This window comes from Cnephaeus nilssonii (genome assembly GCF_951640355.1).
Source record: "Cnephaeus nilssonii genome assembly, chromosome: 2".
Classification (NCBI taxonomy): domain Eukaryota; kingdom Metazoa; phylum Chordata; class Mammalia; order Chiroptera; family Vespertilionidae; genus Cnephaeus; species Cnephaeus nilssonii.
In genome coordinates, this window is record NC_137073.1 from 28,280,342 (window position 1) to 28,298,804 (window position 18,463).

At 44.9% G+C, this 18,463-nt stretch overlaps 1 protein-coding gene across 1 annotated transcript in view; it reads left to right on the forward strand.

Moving 5' to 3' along the window:
* The first annotated feature begins 7,346 nt into the window (after positions 1 to 7,346).
* VKORC1L1 (vitamin K epoxide reductase complex subunit 1 like 1) overlaps positions 7,347 to 18,463 on the forward strand; it is a 63,245-nt gene continuing 52,128 nt past the window's right edge. The window contains exon 1 of the mRNA XM_079799818.1: positions 7,347 to 7,736. Coding sequence (XP_079655944.1) covers positions 7,381 to 7,736 — 356 coding nt within the window. The 5' untranslated portion in view covers positions 7,347 to 7,380. The remainder of the gene's footprint in view (positions 7,737 to 18,463) is intronic.

The window sequence follows — 18,463 nt, forward strand, 5'->3', positions numbered from 1 at the left end:
TGGCTAGGTTTCTCTTTCTGTTTCTTCTTCTCAGCAATCCATAACAGCAGTCCCTTTAGCATTTCTTGTAATGCTGGCTTGAGGGTGGTGAACTCCTTTAGCCTTTTTTTGGTCTGGGAAGCTCTTTATTTGACTGTCTATTTTTAATGATAGTCTTGCTGGATATAGTAATCTTGGTCTCAGATCCTTGCTTTATATTACCTTGAGTACTTCATGCCATTCCCTTCTGGCCTGTAGAGTTTCTGATGAGAAATCAGATGTCAGACTTATGGGAACTCCTTTGTAAGTAACAGGTTTTTTTCTCTTGCTGCCTTTAAGATTCTCTCTTTGTCTTTAATTTTTGGCATTTTAATTATGATGTGTCTGGGCGTGGGTCTGTTTGGGTTCTTCTTGTTTGGGGTTCTCTGTGCCTCCTGAACTTGTGTGACTTTTTCCTTTACCAGGTTAGGAAAGTTTTCTGCCATTATTTCTTCAAACACCTTCTCTATTCCTTTTTCCCTTTCTGCCTTTTCTGGCACACCTGCTATTTGAATATTGTTATGTTTCATGTTGTCCCACAGCTCCCTTAAGCTGTCCTCCTGTTTTTTAATTGTTTTTTTCTTTTTGGTTCTCTGATTGATATTTTCAACTCTGTCTTCTAATTCACTGATTTGATCCTCGGCGTCCCATAATCTGCTGTGTATTCCTTCCAATGTGTTCTTTATTTGTGTTATATCATTCTTTATCTCAGAGTGTTCTTTTTTCATAGTTACTATATCTTTTTTCATACTGTTGAGCATTTTTACCATTATTACTCTGAACTCTGTTTCAGTTAAATTTCTTTTTTTAAAAAAAATATATTTTATTGATTTTTTACAGAGAGGAAGAGAGAGGGATAGAGAGTTAGAAACATCGATGAGAGAGAAACATCGATCAGCTGCCTCCTGCACACCCCCCACTGGGGATGTGCCCGCAACCAAGGTACATGCCCTTGACCGGAATCGAACCTGGGACCCTTGAGTCCGCAGGCCGACGCTCTATCCACTGAGCCAAACCGGTTTCGGCTCAGTTAAATTTCTTATCTCTGCTTCATTTATCTCTTCTTCTGAAGAATTTTTAGTTCTTTCATTTTGGGGTTGTTTCTTTGTCTCCTCATTTTGGTTGTCTGTTTGGGTTTGTGACCATGTTTTACGTAGATCCTCTACACCTCTCAATCTCTAGTGCAGGGCAGTGTTAAAGGCCGTTTCTGACAAATTGGATCAGGCAAAGACTCAAAGCCTCCAGAGACTGCCTCTGTCTACAGACTAATAGGATGCCGACTTGAATTGCCCCCAGGTAATTGTCCTCAGATGTGGTGAGAGTTTTTTCAACAGGGTGGGATGGTTGCTTCTGCCTAGAGGCTAATTGTTACTTTTAATCTTTTAAGTGGCCTCAGGGCAAGGTGTTTTCCAATAGGATGTGTCAACTGTCTTCCCCCCCAAGCAAGGCAAATGTCTATGTGGGAAAGATGTCCTCCACTGCATGAGAGAATGACTCAGCCCAGGAAACTTGGGGTGTGTGACTTCTTTATCCCCTTAGTCCCCAGACCTGGGTTCTCTCACAGCTTCAGTCCACTTTACCCTCCCTCTCCCAGAGTACAAGGTGAGTGGCTCCATAGGAAATTTTTGTGCATTAGCCCTTCAAGAGGGTGCCCAAACTTTCAGCTGCCACTCCCTCACTGCTTTTCACAGCTAGATGTTATGTGGGTACCCTTCTCAGGTTTGGTGCTCTCTGCTGGGGAGCCCAGCTTGGGGATTAGATCCCAGAAATCTCAGTGTCACCCCTCACCCCCCAAGCTGAGATATCTCTCTGGGGCTTCAGTTGCTGTCTGTGGGCGCCCAGCCAGCCCTTTCATGACTCCGCCTCTCCTACCAGTCTCTATGCTGTCTCCACCTTAGGTCCTCTGGTATCAGGATTCTCTCCTGTGAGTTTTCCCTTGTTATTCAGGAAGCCTTTCCATATTTCAGTTGTAATTCCTGCTTGTTACTGGGAGCATGTCCGTGCCCATATTATGTTTTATGGGGATAAATGCTAGGGGGAAAATCCAAATTTCCTGTGCATTTTATTTATTTTTGTTGTTGTTAATCCTCACGAGAGGATATTTTTCCATTGACTCTTTTTTTTTTTTTAAGAGAAAGTGGAAGGGACGGGGAGAGACACAGAACATTGACATTGACATGAGAGGGACATATCCATTGGTTGACTTCTGCATGCTCCTCGACCAGGGACGTGGGTTGAGCCTGCAACTGAGGTATTTGCCCTTGACTGGGATCGAACTTGGGACCTTTCAGTCCCCAGGCTGATACTCTGTCCACTGAGGAAAATGGCTAGGGCTTTTTCTTCTTCTTAAAGAAAGCTCTTTAGCCAGGCCAGTTTGGCTCAGTGGTTGAGCATCGATCTATGAACCAGGAGATCATGGTTCAATTTCCAGTCAGGGCGCATGCCTGGATTGTGGACTTGATCTCCAGTGGGGGCATGCAGGAAGCAGCCAATCAGTGATGCTTCTATCTCTTTCTTCCTCTCCCTTCCTCTCTGAAATCAATAAAAATATGTTTAAAAAAATAAAGAAAACTCTTTAACATTTCTTATAATACTGGTTTGATGGTGATGAACTCCTTTAGTTTTTTCTTGTGAGGGAAGCTATTTATCTGTCCTTCGATTCTAAATGATAGTCTTGCTGGGTAGAGTAATCTTGATTGCAGGTCCTTGCATTTCATTACTTTGAATACATATTTCCTGCCAATCCCTCTGGCCTACAAAGTTTTTGTTGAGAAGTCAGCTTCCAGTCTTTTAGGAACTTCATTGTAGGTAACCAATTGCTTTTCTTTTGCTGCTTATAAGATTCTTTATCTTTAATCTTTGGCATTTTAATTACAATATGTCTTGGTGTGGACCTCTTGGGATTCATCTTATTTGGTACCTTCTGTGCTTCTTGAACTTATATGTCTTTTTCTTTCACTAGGTTAGGAAAGCTTTCAGTCATTATTTGTTTAAATAGGTTTTGAATCCCTTGCTCTCTCTCCTTTTGGTACCTCTATAATGTGGATGTTACAGTTGATGTCCTATAGGTCCCTTAAACTATCCTCATTTTTAAAACTTCGTTTTCCTTTATGCTGCTCTGATTGGGCTTCTAGCTTGTCATCCATATTACCAATTCTATCCTCTGCTTCATCTAATCTGATGTTGATTCTTTCAAGTGTATCCTTCGTTTATGACTGTTTTTTTTTTAAATGGTTTCTATATCATTTTATATCCTGTTGAAATTCTTAGTAGGTAGAGTGTCCTTGGTAGAGTGTCCTTATGTATTAGGTGTTCTGTACGGCCCAGTGGTGCAGCCTCACTGGTCACCTGAGCCAGGTAGGCTGTGTGCATCTTCCTATTGTAGTTGAGCCTGGATTGCTGTTGGCAAGTCACTGGGAGTGATAAACAACAAGGACTGGCTGTCACTATAGCAAAGGAGCTGCTGTGTGGGCTGACCCTACACAGCAGGACTCCCTTCAGCAGAGCTCTGGTGCCCCTGTATCTTCCCCTCGAGTGTGTCGCTCATGAAGGTTGTTGGGTGGTACTCCAGGCATGATCTGAAGCTGGCTAAAGAGTGGGCTGGCTCTGGGGCCTCCCAGGAGGTCAGTGGCCATCTATGACCTCCTCAGGGCCACACAGCATGAGCTACAAAGTTATCTGCAGATGGCTGTTACTTGTGCTGGGTTTGGAGGTGCCCTGGAAAGGCCACACTGCAAACCGAGTCTGGATGCCACTAGTGCCTGGCCTAGGGCCATTTTGAAAGAAGTATGGGGCATGCTCAGGCCAGATGCTGCTTGTTTGTAGTTTGAGAACCTTTGAGAGAATTTAGGAAAGTCCACAGCATGGGCCAAGATAAGGATTTATTTGGAAAAGTTACTGGAAGGGATATGGCCCAAATGTTGGATGGGGTGGGGTCTCAGGGAAACATGAAGGCAGGTTGATGGAAACTCAGATATAGCACGTGCTCACTCTGTGGGAGGAGGGCTCAGCATAGGAACAATGGCTTCTGCCAGCACAGCTGTCTGGGAGAAAGCTGCCCCTTCAGCTCTCACCCCAAAGCCAGACAATTCGGTTCTTCTCCCTATGTCCATGGTGCCATTTGAGCTGGTGCCCCAGCACTGGAGCTCACAGTGAGTCAGTCCATCAGTGATTAAGTCTGTGCTTGGGCCCTTTAAGAGAACACCTGGGACTCCAGCAGCTCTTCATCTCACTCAGCCACAATCCCTGCTGGTTTTCACAGCTCGAAGTTATGGTGACTTCTCTTCCTGGCACTGGAACCCTGGGCTGGCAGGGTGTGTGTGTGTGGCTTGTGTGTGGCTGAGACTCTTTGCTCCTCAGTGGGTACCTCCCGATTTTTAACCACCAGATGTGGGTGTGAGACCAGCCTGTTCTGTTACTCTTACCAGTCTCAAAGTGGCTTCTGTGTATCCATAGTTATAGGACTTCTGCTCAGCTAGATTTCAGGCAGTTCTCAATGATGGTTGTTCTGTAGTTTGGCTGTAATTTTAATGTGGTTGTGGGAGGATGCCAGCACTGCATTTATTTACTCTGTCATCTTGACCATAATTCTAATTCTGTGTGCATTTTAGCTCATATCACAGGAGTTAAGAGCATGGATCTGGGAACCAGACTGCTGGAGCTTGGATCCCAGTTCTGCAACTTATTAGTTACTAGAGACCCAGTGCATGAAATTTGTGCACTTGAGGGGGGAGGGCGTGCTCCCTCAGCCCAGCCTGTGCCCTTTCACAGTCCAGGAGCCCTCAGGGAGTGGGCCTAAGCCAGCAGTCCAGACATCCTTAGCACTGCTGCGGAGGTGGGAGCGGCTCCCGCCACCGCCACTACTCTTGCCAGCTGTGAGCCTGGCTTTTGGCTGAGCGTCGTTCCCCCTGTGGCAGCACACTGACCACCAAGGGGCAGCTCTTGCGTTGAGTGTTTTCCCCCTGGTGGTCAGTGTGCATCATAGCAACTGGTTGTTCCGCTGTTTGGTCGATTTGCATATTAGCCTTTTATTATATAGGATGTGATTTTTGGCAGGTTACTTAGCCTCTCTAAACCTCAGTTTCCTCACCTGTAAAACATAGACAATAATGGCTCCCACAGCAAAAGTTATCAGGATTAAATGAGTTAATACAGGTAAAGAAGTTAGGACTTGAGGCCTCGTGGGGGAAGTCATGGGCTTCAGGGTTCCTACTGGAGCTTTGGGACTAAGCTTAGTTTGGTGAGTAATTTATTCATTACGTTCTGGGAACAAATAGAACATCCATGTCAAATTGAGGGGAGGTTTCTCAGAGGGAAGCTACATAGGCTGGGGTAAATAGGAGTCACACTTGAATAGCACAGGCCTGGATAGTAAATGAAGCTCTACCTCTTATGGTAATTGGGCAAGTTACTCAATCCTCTGAGACTTACTTTTTTCTCATGAAAACTGGGGGTAATGATACCTATCTTGTACAGATCTTATAAAATTTAAATATAACATATCAAGAGGCTGACAGTGTCCAGTATGTACCTAGATGCTCATTGAAACACCTTTTTACTGGGTAAGTCAGCAGCTCATCTCTGTACATAGAATGTTTACTGGCCCACTCGTCATGCAGTGTTTAAAAATGAGCATTTCCTCTGTACTCACAATAATGGAATAATATCAGAATCCATTATCCATTGAATGAGAAAATGAGACATCCATCCCCTCTTGATAAGACATTCACTTTTGAGTGGTGTTTTCCTGAAGGGCCTTGGAAGGCCTGGGCTTTCACAGATTCTGCTATAGAAAAATTTCTGGCCAGCTACAGCCATACCTCAAGGATACTGCTGTATCTTGCTGTGACCTTTTCTAAAACTTTGGCAGAAAAATGTAGAGTACAGCATTCTAACCAGCAAAGCAAGTCTAGGGTAATGAATGAGCTCATAGAAATCTTTTGTGTATGCTTCTGGCATGGTGGATTGAGCCAACACAGAAAATACAAATATAGAAATACCAGGTAAAATATTCTAAGGAAAAAAGCTTAAACACATAGTTGAGCTTGGCTGGAAGAAAGGCTATGTGAGTGAGCTTAGAAAAGGATTCTCCAATCTTGAAATGCCTTCAGGCTTGCCAACACCTTGACTGTAGTCTTGTGAGAGATCCTGAGCCAGAGCTACAGGGCACTCAAATTTCTGACCCACAGGAACTGTGAGAAAATAAGGGGTTTTGTTTTGTTTTGTGTTAAGCTGCTAATATGGGGTAATCTGTTACCCAACAATAGATAATCAAAGGACGTGATTACTCAAAATCACTATATAAAGCTTCTGAAATATCTTTGAGAGCTGTGACCAGGAAAAAACTAACCATCTCCAAGAATGGTTTATTTCTTCTTAGAGACAGTGAGAATAACATACATATGTTTTCCTTTTAGTTTTTGCCACCAGGACGCTCAGAGCCAAATTTATGGCTCAGTTGTAATAATCAAGCAAGACCCTATGGCCTATTTATGTGTGTTCTTACTCCTGGTCTTTTCTTTTATTCTGACTTGCTTGGTTCTTCATCCCGATTTGTTTTATTATTATTTTTAATCCTGATTTTTTAGTTCATTTTTATATCTACACCAATAAAAGAGAAATATGCACATTGACCATACCTCTACAATGCCCACCAGCCAATCAGGAGTGCGCTGGGCACCTGCATATGCAAGTTAACCTGCCATGTTTTTGTTGGGTTAATTTGCATACTCACTCCTGATTGGCTGGTGGGCATCGCGGAGGTACAATTTGCATATTTCTCTTTTATTAGTGTAGATGTTAAGCCATCTCAAATTCAGTTTACAGAGATGCAAGGCATTCAGAAATACTTTTTAAAAAATAGTTAAGTTCACACCTGTTGAACAGGAGGTGTCTGGAGGGCAGTGGTGGGGAAGATCAGGTAATGCAAGCGTGGCTCAAGAATGGGCAGGGTTAATTTGGATTGGGTCAGAAAATAGCAAGTGATTATGAAAAAAAAAAAAAAAAGGATGGCAATTGATCACCACTCCCAGGGGGCGGGGCCAAGGGTTTACCAAGTCACACAGGGTAATATCTTTGAAATTTATTCATTGCCCTGGGTCCCCAAGGCCCTCCTACGACACCCCGCCCGTCCTCCCCTCCCGGGGCCCCGCCCCTCCCTTCCTCTGGCCCCTCCTCCGCCCTCGGCCCGCTCGCTGCGCGCGCGCCTTCTATCTCCGCCTGGTGGCCAGGCCTCCGGGACGGTTGCGCGCTCCGCTCCTCCCTCCGCCCGCGCGCGCCTTACCGCCTCGCTAGGCTCCCTCCTTTCGGGGCAGTTGGGCCGCGCGCCCGTGGGGGCGGGGCCTGGAGGAGTCGGTCGAGCCAATGGGGCGCGGCGGCGGTGGCGGCGGTGGCGGCGGCCGCGGAGGCGGTGGCGGTAGTGGCGGTGGCTGGGTCGGGCCCCGACGGGCGGCGGCTGCTGAGGTGGAGGCGGAGGGAGGCGGCGGCGGCGGCGAAGGAGGCGGCGGCGGCGGCGGAGGGGGGAAGATGGCGGCGCCCGTCCTGCTGAGAGTGTCTGTGCCGCGGTGGGAGCGGGCGGCCCGGTATGCAGTGTGCGCCGCCGGGATCCTGCTTTCCATCTACGCCTACCACGTGGAGCGGGAGAAGGAGCGGGACCCTGAGCACCGGGCCCTCTGCGACCTAGGGCCCTGGGTGAAGTGCTCCGCCGCCCTTGCCTCCAGGTAGCCTGGCTGAGGGGAGCGAGCCGGGAACGGCCGAGTGGGGTGAGGGCGGGGGCTGGGGGTGGGGAGCGCGTGGCGGGAGCTCGGGCCTGGGGGTTGGTGGGGTTGGGCCGCGGAGGAACCCACGGCGGGCCGGGGTGTGGGTGGGGGGCGGCGGCCTGGGGCTCCGGTCCTGGGGCGGCCCTAGAGCAGGCCGCCGGGGCGGAGGTGGCGGGGCCGCGAGCCCGGCGAGGAGGGATGAGGTGGCAGAGTGCAGCCGGGAGGCTGGCGCGGACCGGGAGCAGTCGGGCAGGCTGGGGCCGGGTGGGAAGGAGCGAGAGCGGCTCGCGGAGAGTGGGTCCGGCCGGCTTGACAGATTTCCTCGTAGGCGCCGGGAGGCGGGTCGGGGTGTCGGACCCTGCCGGGGGCGCCGTGAAGTCAGAGCCCACCGGGGGTCTGGGATCGCTGCAGTCCGAGGCTGTGCTGCAGGCAGGGGCTCAGGGCTTGCTTTTCCCACTGCCTTCCCGGTGCTGGGACAGGTGTTTCCGTGGTCAGGCCTCTTTGTACTCTGTAGCGCTAAGGAGAATTTGCACTTACTGAGCCGGTGACATTTGCGGGCAAACACGAATTTGACCCTACTCTGGAAGAAGATACCAGCACTTAACTTACCTGATTTTTTGGATTCCCCCTCGTATGTTTCAGTGTTCCAGGGATGGGGAAATGGTCCGAGTTTGGGTCTAGTTTAAGCTTAATTTGAGTGAAATATGAGCATGTCATGAGTAGTGATGTTTTGGGCATTGGGGTGACTTTTTAAACCTTGTTGATTAGTATAATGGTTCACCACAGAAGATGAAAAGTACATGCATCGCCAAACTGGAGGTATTGGTCAGTTAATTGGTTTGTTTTTAAAAAATGATGCAGTTGATTTACCTATTACATTTTATTTTCTGCATTAGACTTACCTACACAGATTACTTAATAAAAGAGGAATTTATATCTTAAAAGTGGTTGGTTGCTTTTTTTTTTTTTAATTTAGGAAGATTCGTTTAAAAAAGTAGCAAAAGTGAAAGAAATGATTTCAAAGTTGATAGGTTACAATTTTAATAGAGACATACTATGCCTAATATTTTGAATTTGTTAACTGTAGTCACCTTTGAACAGTTTCTTCCCCTCCTGTAAATTGCTAGGTAGACAATTGTATAAGCTTACCTGTTTTATTTTGACATACATATTAGTGATTACAGGAACAAGCTAGCATTGCAGCTTGTCTGGTCACTATTTACAAACTTCATCTATTTAATGGAGTTACAGAAATTTGTAAATTTAAGTAATTCTTTTGGAATACGTAGAATAAACATCATTAAAAGTTTTTATTTTGCTAAAGTAAAGAAGGCTTTAAGTAAAAGGTTATTGGAGACTGAAAGTAGTTTTTAAAATTCTGCTTAAGTATTGATTGCCATTTAGCAGAAGTAGTTAAAAACATGACTATTTTAGGAAAAGTAAGTTTGAGCTGAGGTTTGAGTGAGTAGAAATGAATATAAAGGATGAGAAAAATTAACTGATGAAAGGAATCCAGCGTTAATTCATGTGACTTGTTGAAACTCATGTTATTCTCATTTCTGAATTCTTAAGTGTCCTAATTTAAATAGAATGAAGTAGAGATTGATGAGAATCATGAGTGTCTGTGTGTGAGTGTGTATGTGTGTGTATGTGTGTAAAGTCCTGTAGTATTTTGGGAAGCAACACTAAGAGAATAGTTCCCAGACTTTTGGATTTCCCCCCAAAATTGGGACACTGTAATAGAGTTGACAGTTTTTTGTCCTGCCAGGTATAGCCAATAAAAACAGCAATAATAACCCACACCAGTATTTACTTCCACCATAATTTCATTTAAAAAAAGGATATTTTGCCTGGACAGCGTGACTTAGTGGTTGAGTGTCGACTTAGGTCACAAATTCTGGTCAGGGCACATGCCTAGGGTGTGGGCTCGATCCCCAGTGTAGGCATACTGGAGGCAGCCGGTCAATCATCGTTGATGTTTCTATCTCATCGTTGATGTTTCTATCTCTCTCTCCCTCTCCTTTCCTCTCTGAAATCAATAAAAAAATATATTTTTAAAAAATAAAAATAAATAAAGGATATTTTAACTCAATTTGAAAGAATAGTATCTCAGAATAAAAGCCCTTTAAATAGAATCATTTAACTTTATTACAAAGTTTACTTTTCTTTATTTGTCCTCATTTTAATATAAATTAGTAAAAACTGTGGCAAACCTGCACCAGCCTGCCAGCTGAAATTAAGTAACTCCTGATGCGGTCTCAAGCTAGTCACTTATCTTCCTATAGCCTCCTTGTTTCATGTGTTAAATGGGAGTATTAAAATTTGCTTTACCAGATGAATGGTAGGATTAAAGATGATACATGGTATCAGAACCTGGAATAAAGTATGTACTCAGTTATAGCTGCTAACTAGATTGGAGGTGTTTTTTTAGTGTCTGGTAATAAACACCTTTAAGTAGTGTAAGTTCTTGTTTAAGGTTTAGTCACTTATGTATTTTAAATGTCAATTGTTTTAGTGTTTATTGCTCATTCCATGGCAGACTATAAACACTTAAAATCTATTTAAAACTATTTTAAAAGTGTGGCAATAGACACAAAATAATGTGCAGACTATTATAGGTATTTCCTTTAAATTACATTAGACCCATTCTAAGAAAGGTTTCTATGTAAAAATAGTACAAATGTCATCAAAAGATTAATAGACTTGACCATTCTACAGTTTTTAAAAAAATATATTTTATTGACTTTTTACAGAGAGGAAGGGAGAGGGACAGAGAATTAGAAACATCGATGAGAGAGAAACATCGATCAGCTGCCTCCTGCACACCTCCCACTGGGGATGTGCCCACAACCAAGGCACATGCCCCTGACCAGGATTGAACCTGGGACCTCTCAGTCCGCAGGCCGACGCTCTATCTGAGTTAAACCGCTTAGGGCTCTACAGTTTTTTTTAAAATATATAGTTTTGTTGATTTCAGAGAGGAAGGGACAGGGAGAGAGAAAAACATCAGTAATGAGAGAGAATCATGGACTGGCTGCCTCCTGCACACCCCCTCCACTAGCGGGGGAGCCATCAACCGGGCATGTGTCCTGACTGGGAATTGAACCGTGACCTCCTGGTTCATAAGTCGATGTTCAACCACTGAGCCACACTTGCCGGGCCATACTACAGTTTGTAAGTGGTAATAATAGTATTTGTCCTGCCTGGTTTGATTCAGTGGCTAGAGCGTTGTCCTGTGACCTGAAGGGTCGAGGGTTCTATTCCCGGTCAAGGGCACCTATATACCTTGGTTGCAGGTTCCTTCGATCCCCGGCCCTTGTGTGGGAGGCAACAAGTGTCTCTCTCACATTGCTGTTTGTTTTTTTTTCTCTCTTCCCCCTCCTCCCTCCTTTCTACTTGCTATAAAAGTCAATGGGAAAAATATCCTTGGGTGAGGGTTAAACACACACACACACAAACTCCCAACATTTAAATGTTAATAATAGTATTTGAAAACCATCAAGTCCTCAAAAAGCTGCCTTATTTTGCAAAATGTTGGATTAGTACCTCTCACCTGTCTTTAAAAAAAATTAGTACCATATATTTACTATATTCCCTTCCCATTGAGATCATACATTTTTAGAATTTGTCCAGTTGCCCAAGGTAACACAGTTAATGCCAGATGGGGTCTAGAAGTCTGGCTTCCAGAGTCTTGTTTAGGGTCTCCCCCTGCCTGCATTTTTTTCAGTTAAATTCTTGTATAAATAATACATTCATTGCTTCCAATTAAAAAAGATACTATACTGTATATAGGGAACAGACTCCTTCATACCCATTCTCCAAAAAATATAGTTCTCCCTCTTCATAAGCAGCCATGAAACTTTCCAGAGCTGTTTTATGCCTATACAAGTATAAATATGGTCATATTCTCCCTATTTTATAAACATGAAATTATATATTCTGATCTGTACTTTATTTTTGCTAGCATTTCCATCACCACCATATTATTATTTTTACTATATTTCTATTGATTTCAGAGAGAAAGGGAGAGGGAGAGAGAGATAGAAACATCAGTGATGAGAGAATTATTGATTGGCTGCCTCCTGCACGCCCTACACTGGGGATGGAGCCTGCAACCCCCCGGCATGTGCCCTTGACCAGAATCAAACCCGGGACCCTTCAGTCTATAGGCCGATGCTCTATCCGCTGAGCCAACTGTCTAGGGCACCACCATATTATTAAGGGCTTATTACCTTCATATTTGGTGGAATGTTAAAAACTGCTAGTATGTAAAAGAAATTTTTTTCTAGTAGGCTTTTTGTTGTTGTTGTTAATCCTCACCTGAGGATGTTTTTCCATTGATTTTTAAAGTGGAAGGAAAGGGGAGAGACAGAGAGAAACATCGATGCAAGAGACACATTGATTGGTTGCCTCCCACATGCGCCCCAACCGGAGCTGGGGATTCAGCCTGCAACTGAGGTACGTGCCCTTGACCAGGATCAAACCTGGGACCCTTTAGTCTGTGGGCTGATGCTCTATCCACTGAGCCAAACCATCTAAGGCTGTTCTAATAGTTTTTTAAATAAATTTTTTAAAAACTATAGTTGACCTGCAATATTATATTACTTTCAGGTATACAACATAGTTATTAGATATTTATATAACTTATGACCTGGTCACCCCGTTAAGTCTAGTACTCATCTGACACCATGCATCTATATATATAAAAGCCCAAGCAACCAAATGACCAGAGTGACCAGTCGCTCTGACGTGCACTGACCACCAGGGGGCAGGCGCTCAATGCAGGAGCTGCCCCCTGGTGGTCAGTGCTCTCCCACACAGCAGGAGCGCTGGTCAGCTGACCGATCCTTCCTGGCAGCTCACCAGCCTGGCGGCAGCCACTCCCTCCCTCAGTAGTCCTGCAGGTCCACTCTCTGGGGAATGGGCCAGGCACCAACGGACCGCCGCCAGCACTGCCGGCCTCTTAGAACTTGGCCTTGGCACCGCGACTGCTTCCCTTTCCTAGACACTCCGCAAGGAAGAAACAATATAAAAGCGGCTGCCTGGTGGCTACTGACAACCAGCGAGAATGGCTACCGACAACCAGCGGGACGGATCTGGATCCTGGGCCAGCCAGGGCATTTCACTGCCCCACCGATTGCATCCCGCCCCACCCCAGCCCACCCCACCCCACCCCCGGGACCCCACCTGTGCACGAATTCGTGCACCAGGCCTCAAGTAGCTATTATAATATTGTTGACTGACTATATTCCTATGCTGTACTTTACATCCCCATGTTTTTTTTGTAACTGGCAATTTGTACTTCTTAATCGCTACCCCTTTTTCACTCAACCCTTCAATCCCCCTCCCTTCTGGCAACCATCAGCTTGTTCTCTGTATCTATGAGTCTCTTTCTGTTCTGCTTGTTCATTTCTTTTGTTTTTTAGACTCCACATATAAGTGAAATCATATGGTATTTGTCCTTCTCTGTCTGACATTTTACTAAGCCTAATTCCTTCTAGGTCCATTCATGTTGTTGCAGATGGCAAGATTTCATTCTTTTTTATGGTTGAGTTATATTCCATTATATATACAAAGTGGGGCAAAAGGAGGTTTACAGTTGTTAGTATGCGAAACACAGTTTATTCTTTTATTATTACTTATTGATTATTGTATTATTTTCTATTTGAACAACTGTAAACCTCCTTTTGCCCCACCCTGTATATACCACATCTTTACCCATTTGTTTCTTAGTGGACACTTAGTTGCTTTCATATCTTGGCTATTGTAAATAATGTTATAGTGAACACAGGGAGTGGACACATCATTTTGGATTCATGCTTTGGATTTCTTCAGATAAATACCCAGAAGGGGAATTTCTGGGTCATATGGTAATTCAGTTTCTAATTTTTTTTTAAAGCTTTTTAAAAAATATTTTTTTCACTAATTTCAGAGAGGAAAGGAGAGGGAGAGAGAGATGGAAACATCAATGATGTGAGAGAATCATTGATTGGCTACCTCTTGCACGCCCCCTACTGGGGATTGAGCCTGCAACCCAGGCATGTGCCCTTGACCAGAATCAAACCCAGGACTCTTCAGTCCGCAGGCCGATGCTCTAGCCACTGAGCCAAACCAGCTAGGGCTGTTGCTAATTTTTTGAGGAACTTTCATACTGCTTTCCATGGGGGTCACACCAGTTTACAATCCTACTAACAGTGCACAAGGGTTTCCTTTTCTCCACATCCTTGCCAACACTTTTTAAATTTATTTATTGACTAGAGGCTCGATGCACGAAATTCATGCAAGAGTTGGCCTTTCTTCCCCTGACTGCCAGCACCGGTTTCCCTCTGGCACCTGGGACCCAGGCTTCCCTCACAGCCCTGGTTTCGTCCGGAAGGGCATCCGGTCTAATTAGCATATTACGCTTTTATTATTATAGATGATAGCCATTCTGACAAGTGTGAGGTAATATCTCACTGTGGTTTTAATCTGCATTTTGATCATCTTTTCACATGTCTACTGGTTATCTGTACGTCGTCTTGGGAGAAATGTCTATTTAGGTTCTCTGCCCATTTTTAAATTGGATTATTTATTTATTTATTTTGGTGTTAAGTTGTATGAGTTGGCCCTGGCTGGTGTGGCTCAGTTAGTTGGGCATCATCCCAAACACCAAAGTTTTGGGTTCGCCCTAGCCGGTTTGGCTCAGTGGATAGAGCGTCAGTCTGCAGACTGAAGGGTCCCAGGTTCGATTCCGGTCAAGGGCATGTACCTTGGTTGCGGGCACATCCCCAGTTGGGGGTGTGCAGAAGGCAGCTGATCGATGTTTCTCTCTCATCGATGTTTCTGACTCTATATCCCTCGCCCTTCCTCTCTGTAAAAAGATCAATAAAACATATTTAAAGAAAAAAGTTTTGTGTTCGATTCCCAGTCAGAGCATATGCTTGGGTTGCGGGTTTGGTCCCTGGTCAGTCAGGGTGTGTACGGGAGGCAACCAGTCGATGTTTCTCTCTCACATTGATGTTTCTCTCTCCCTCTCCCTCTCCCACTCTCCCTTCGTCTCTCTAAAATTAAAAAAAAAAACACAATTAAAAAAATTGTATGAGTTGCCTGTATGTTTGGAATATTAGCCCCATTATCAGATATATCATTGGCAAATGTCTTCTTCCATTCAGTAGGTTGTCTTTTTTGTTGGTGATGTTAATGCTTACTTGAGGATATTTTTCCACTGATTTCTAGAGAGAGTGGAAGGGAGGGGGAGAGACAGAGAGAGAGAAACATAAATTGGTTGCCTCCCACATGAGTCCCAACCAGGGTGGGGGATCGAGCCTGCAACCGAGGTATGTACCCTTAACTGGAATTGAACCTGGGACCCTGCAGTCCACAGGCCGACACTCAATCCACTGAACCAAACCAGCTAGGGCAGTAGAATGTCTTCATTTTGTTGATGGTTTCCTTCACTGTGCAAAAACCCTTTAGTTAGATATAGTCCCATTTGTTTATATTTTCTTTTGTTTCCCATGCCTGAGGAAACATTCACAAAAATATTACTAAGGGTGATGTCAGAGAGTTCTGGTAGTTAGTTTTGACTTAAGATGAATTGAATAAATAAAGTATGGATTCTTATGTTATCACTAGAGGCCCGTTGCACAAAGATTCGTGCAATAGGCCTTCCTTCCCCTGGCTGCTGTCACCGGTTTTCCTCCGGCACCTGAGACCCAGGCCTTCTCTCCGCCCGCAGCGGAGAAGCCAAGCCTCTTCAGTCTTCAGTTGTCCTCAGTCTTCTTTCCATGTCTGTGTATGCAAATTAACCTGCCATATTTGTTGGGTTAATTTGCATACTCAAGCCTGATGGGCTGGTGGGTGTTGTGGAGGTACAGTCAATTTGCATATTTCTCTTTTATTAGTGTAGATTATTTCTTGGTATGGAAATTTCAGAAGCAGTATGAACTCAAAGAGTTCAGGAGGAATAGAGATCACAAAGAGGTGAATCTGGGCTGCCAGGTATTAAAGATAACTTAATTTTTAAATAATGCTTACTGTGTTCTAAATTCTTTACATATATTATTTTCCCCACAATGGTCCTTTTTATAACCATTTTACAGATGACAAAACAGAGTAACACAGACTGTAAATGAAATATACATTAGATAATATGTATAGGTAAGCTGGCTTAAGGGTCCAAGCTCTATAAATTCTATTTAGGTCAAATATTGATACAGTGATACCCAAATTTTTAAAAATATACAAACACTGCCCTAGCTGGTGTTGCTGATGGTTAGAGCATAGGCTTGCTCACCGAAGGGTTGTGGGTTTGAGTCCCTAAGGCACATTCCTGGGTTGTAGGTTCGATCCCTGACCCTGGTCTGGGAGTCTGCGGGAGGCAACCAACCGATGTGTCTCACATCAATGCTGCTCCCTCCCTCCCTCCTCTCCACTCTCTAAAACTCAATGGAAAAAATATACCCTGATGAGGATTAACAAAAAATAAAATAAAAAATGCAAACATTGGTGCCATTTATTATTTTTGACCTCTGTTTGCCAAAACACCTAGTTTGTATTATAGTTTTTATGTTTTTAGAGCAATTTTATTTAATTTATATTTTTAAAAATGTATTTTTTATTGATTTCAGAGAGAAAGGGAGAGGTAGAGAAAGAGAAACATCCTATATAATAAAGAGGTAATATGCAAATTGACCATCACTCCAACACACAAGATGGCCACCGCCATGTGGTCAAAGATGGCTGCCACAAGATGGCCAGCAAGGGAGGGCAGTTGGGAGGGACCGGGCCTAAAGGGGAGGGCAGTTGGGGGCAATCAGGCCTGCAGAGGAGGGCAATTGGGGGTGACCAGGCCTGCAGGGGAGGACAGTTGGGAGGGACAAGGAGTACAGAAGAGGGCATTTGGGGGGGATCAGGCCAGCAGAGTAGGGAAGTTGGGGGGGACCCAGGCCTGCAGGGGAGGGCAGTTGGGGGTGACCAGGCCTATAGGGGAGGGAAGTTGGGGGGGACCAGGCCTGCAGGGGAGGACATTTGGGGGCTACCAGGCCTGCAGGGGAGGACATTTGGGGGCTACCAGGCCTGCAGGGGAGGGTAGTTAGGGGCGACCAGGCTGGCAAGGGAGGACAGTTAGGGGTAATCATGCCAGCAGGGGAGGGCAGTTGGGGGCGATCAGGCTGGCAAGGGAGGGAAGTTAGGGGTGACTGGACTAGCAGGAGAGGGCAGTTGGGGGTGACCAGTCCTGCAGGGAAGGACAGTTAGGGGCAATTGGGCCGGCAGGGGAGCAGTTAGGTGTCGATCAGGCTGGCAGGGGAGTCGTTAGGGGGTGTTCAGACTGGCAGGCAGAAGCGGTTAGGGGCCATCAGGCAGGCAGGCAGGTGAGTGATTGGGAGCCAGCAGTTCCAGATTGTGAGATGGTGCAGGCTGGGCTGAGGGACAAACCCCCCTCCCCATGCACGAATTTCGTGCACCGGGTCTCTAGTCAATGATAAAAGAGAATCACTGATCAGCTGCCTCCTGCATGCCCCACACCGAGGATCGAGCCTGCAACCCGGGCATGTGCCCTATCCGGAATTCGAATTGTGACCTCCTGGTTCATAGGTTGATGCTCAAGCACCGAGTCACCCTAGCTGGGCTTTAGAGTGATTTTAAGGCAAGGACATTATTGTGAAGGCATGGTGTTCAGGAAGTAAGTTCCTGGAGTGTTTACCTTCTAAACCTTAACTTTGGGAGATATGGTATTTGTAACACCTAGTTAGAGAGCAGATATGTAGTGGGGTGAGTTATCAGGAAAACTTAACAGAAAAGCCAAGGGAAGAAAAATAAAGTAGATCTAGGCATATGGAATAGAGGGGGAGGAAAAAATGAGTTAGTTTGAATTTGTAGTAGGGTGGGGTAACCCTTTCTGAGAGAGGTGTTGAGTCATATGGATCTACTGCACCGAGATAGGAGAATTAGGCCTAGGGTGTGGTGCTGGCTACACATTATTCAGAACTAGGAATTTAAGAGGGATTCATTTCCTTGATCATTCAGAAGAACTCAAGGGAACAACATGAGGAAAAGCAGAAAACTGGCCATTTGGGGGAATATGGTGGTCATATTTGAATGTAACAGATCCACCTGGGTTGGGAAAGGACTGGAATCTATAGTTTGCCCAGAAAAATGCAGAACCAGCTATTTTTACAAATCACATGTTATTTAAAACACAGGTGAGAGTTATAAGCCGAGCCTTGGGTTTCTCTTCTATATAGTATTTGTACTAGATTGCACTAGACTTGTACTAAGTTACCAGTTTTTAAGGTTTGTTCCCCAAAGTTTTAGCTCTGTGGTGGTACAACAGGGATTTCATAAGCATTTGATTCACATTTTAACATTTTATTTTATTTATTTTTAAAGATATATTTTTATTGATTTCAGAGAGGAAGGGTGGCGAGAGAGAGAAACATCAGTGATGAGAGAGAATCACTGATTGGCTGCCTCCCGCACACCTCACACGGGACCGAGCCTGCAACTCAAGCATGTGCCCTGACAGAACTGAACCGTGACCTCCCGGTTCATAGGTCAACACTCAACCACTGAACCACGCCGGCCAGATGTGATTTACATTTTTAACATTTTAAACTTAAAACACTATAAGCACAGATTAGTAGTCACCAGGAGTTAGGAATGGGGGAAGAGGGAATGTGGTTATGGAGATAGTATGAGGGAACCTT